This window comes from Asterias amurensis, chromosome 18 (assembly GCF_032118995.1).
Source record: "Asterias amurensis chromosome 18, ASM3211899v1".
In the NCBI taxonomy this organism is placed as follows: Eukaryota; Metazoa; Echinodermata; class Asteroidea; order Forcipulatida; family Asteriidae; genus Asterias; species Asterias amurensis.
In genome coordinates, this window is record NC_092665.1 from 4,855,247 (window position 1) to 4,857,564 (window position 2,318).

Here is a 2,318-nt window from a genome sequence, read left to right on the forward strand (position 1 = left end):
TATCTTCCAACAAGGTACCCAATTGGCGCTGAGTATATACAAACTTTCAGAGTTATTCAAATGATAAATTCTGAGAACCAATTATTTAGCACCTTATAAGGGTTTACAAGGTGCTACGGCGCATCAGCAGCCACAGCCAGGAAGCCCGAGGCGAGCCCTTTTTTTCTTTTCGATAGGTGCACTGGGATATTTAACATGCGTTACACAACACATGTGACCAACGGCTTTACGTTCCATGCGAAAGGCGAGGTTATAAGTGTCACGACTCGGGAATCGAACCCACACTCTGCTGATCAGAAACACCAGAGTTTGACATCGGTGGTCAAAACCGATCGGCAACGACACTTCTGTTTATAATATCACTTATAAACAGTTTTAACACTCCAAAGACGTTCTCATTAATTGTTTAAAAAAAAAACATTGCGTTTTTTCATTTACCGAATTAGTTCAACAAACTTACACTATTATTCAGTTGATCAACTAATGTGCAGTTTGATCTAATCTGATACCTTACGGGCGAATACATAATAAAAGGAGAGGATCAACTAAAAATGATCAACCCTACCAGCTACGAAAACACAATTGCTATAAATGTTGTTTTTCTTACAATTTTTACAGATGAAGATTACGTTAGCAGTGGCCATTGTTTTGGCTTTTATGCAAGTTCAGTTCTTGTTGGATACAGCTGCAGTTTCACCTGATTCGGGAATGACGTGTAACTCCTGCTGTCAGGGCCCAGCCGGTATACCAGGAATCCCTGGATCTAATGGGAACCATGGTCAAGGACTTGTAGGCCCCAGAGGTGATGCTGGCTCTCCTGGTGAGGTAGGTCAACCCGGGGTTAAAGGAGACAAGGGGTCAGATGGACTGGTTGGTGAGCCAGGCGCTAAAGGGGAACATGGACTGAAGGGAGAGCAAGGAGTCGGTCTACCAGGGAAACAAGGACCTCAAGGTCTGCCTGGGATGAATGGTTTGAAGGGGGAGAGAGGTGAACCTGGACCAGCTGGACAGACTGGTGAAGTAGGTGAATGTAGTACGCGACGGTCCGCCTTCACTGCAGTGAGGAATACCTACTTCAGGCCTCCATCCGCCTATGATCCTCTGCCCTTTGAAGAGTTACTGTTTTCAGAGGAAGGGACTGATTTCAACTTGAATAACGGCACGTTTACGTGTAATGTGCCTGGGGTATACGTATTGATGTTCTCAGTCCAGAAACCATCAAGTGGGTCTTACCTATGGGTCAAGCTGATGAAGAACGGTAACACCATTGTAAAAGGTCGTGTAAACGATGCAGGTTACCATCAAGTGAGCAACATTGCAGTGATTCCCCTGCACTACGGAGATCAAGTTCACTTAGCTGTTTACGGTCAAGTATATAGTGACACTGATCATTACACGTCTTTTACTGGATTCCTGTTGTACGAAATCTAAATCAAACATAAAAACACACGGAAACGTTTAAATGTTTTAGACAACGATTTAAATAAACTAATATGCAACTATATAGTTTGTAAACATATATTAATAATAATAATGACTTAATTGTGGAAAATCGAACGTGTATTTAGATGAATCGATTAAAATTACTGTATTATTAATTGTTTTTTTATTTGCAGGACAATAAGTATGGAAAAGGCGTTTCATTTGAACACTTGATTTTGCAAACGTGTATTGTGACAAAAACTTTCAACGTGTTTTTGTCACGTAAACAGTGCTATAAATATCAGTTCATCCCTTTTTTGAGTTTATTACATTTTCGGTAAAGTTTGAAATTTCTGCAGCCTGTAATTCCGTCCGAGGGTGCAATGATGAGTCCTTGAAACCATGATGAGTCCATAAAATGCAAAATGAAACTACGCAACAAAAAGCTTACAGTTTATTAAACAGTACTTAAAAACAACTGTAACTTCAGATTCCTTGATACAGACTTAGACCAATAATTCATTGTGGCTGCCGATTGTGCCGAAAATTTTAATTTAAACATTTTAAATTGGTGGAAAAAGCTTTACCCTGTTGAAGCAATAAAGAACAAATAATTCACAAAACAACTGGTAACGATTATCTTCTGTTGATATCTTTGTTAATAACCAATACTTGTTATGGTAATTAATGATAACTTGTGATCGAAAGTACACAGCGTTGTAAAGTTACCGGAAGACGTTTCCTTGGTGTCTTCTTTTCCCGAACACGTCTCGATATGGTGAAATATATAACACTTCCTCGTAGTTTTGCGTTTGTTTGTTTTAACATGAGAGAGCACTTTCTTTTTAATGCAGATGAAACATTGGGTTTCATTTTGAACCACCTTTGTATAAAAC

General features: G+C 39.4%; 1 protein-coding gene across 1 annotated transcript; it reads left to right on the forward strand.

The window, feature by feature from the left end:
• Positions 1–618: 618 nt before the first annotated feature.
• On the forward strand, positions 619–1,431 carry LOC139951093 (uncharacterized). Its single transcript, XM_071949920.1, has one exon. The coding sequence runs from the start codon at positions 619–621 to the stop codon at positions 1,429–1,431; it is 813 nt and encodes a 270-aa protein (XP_071806021.1).
• The last annotated feature ends 887 nt before the right edge of the window (positions 1,432–2,318 follow it).

Excerpts from the sequence above, each read along its gene's own strand:
- LOC139951093 (XM_071949920.1), top strand. The coding sequence starts at position 619 with ATGAAGATTACGTTAGCAGTGGCCATTGTTTTGGCTTTTATGCAAGTT.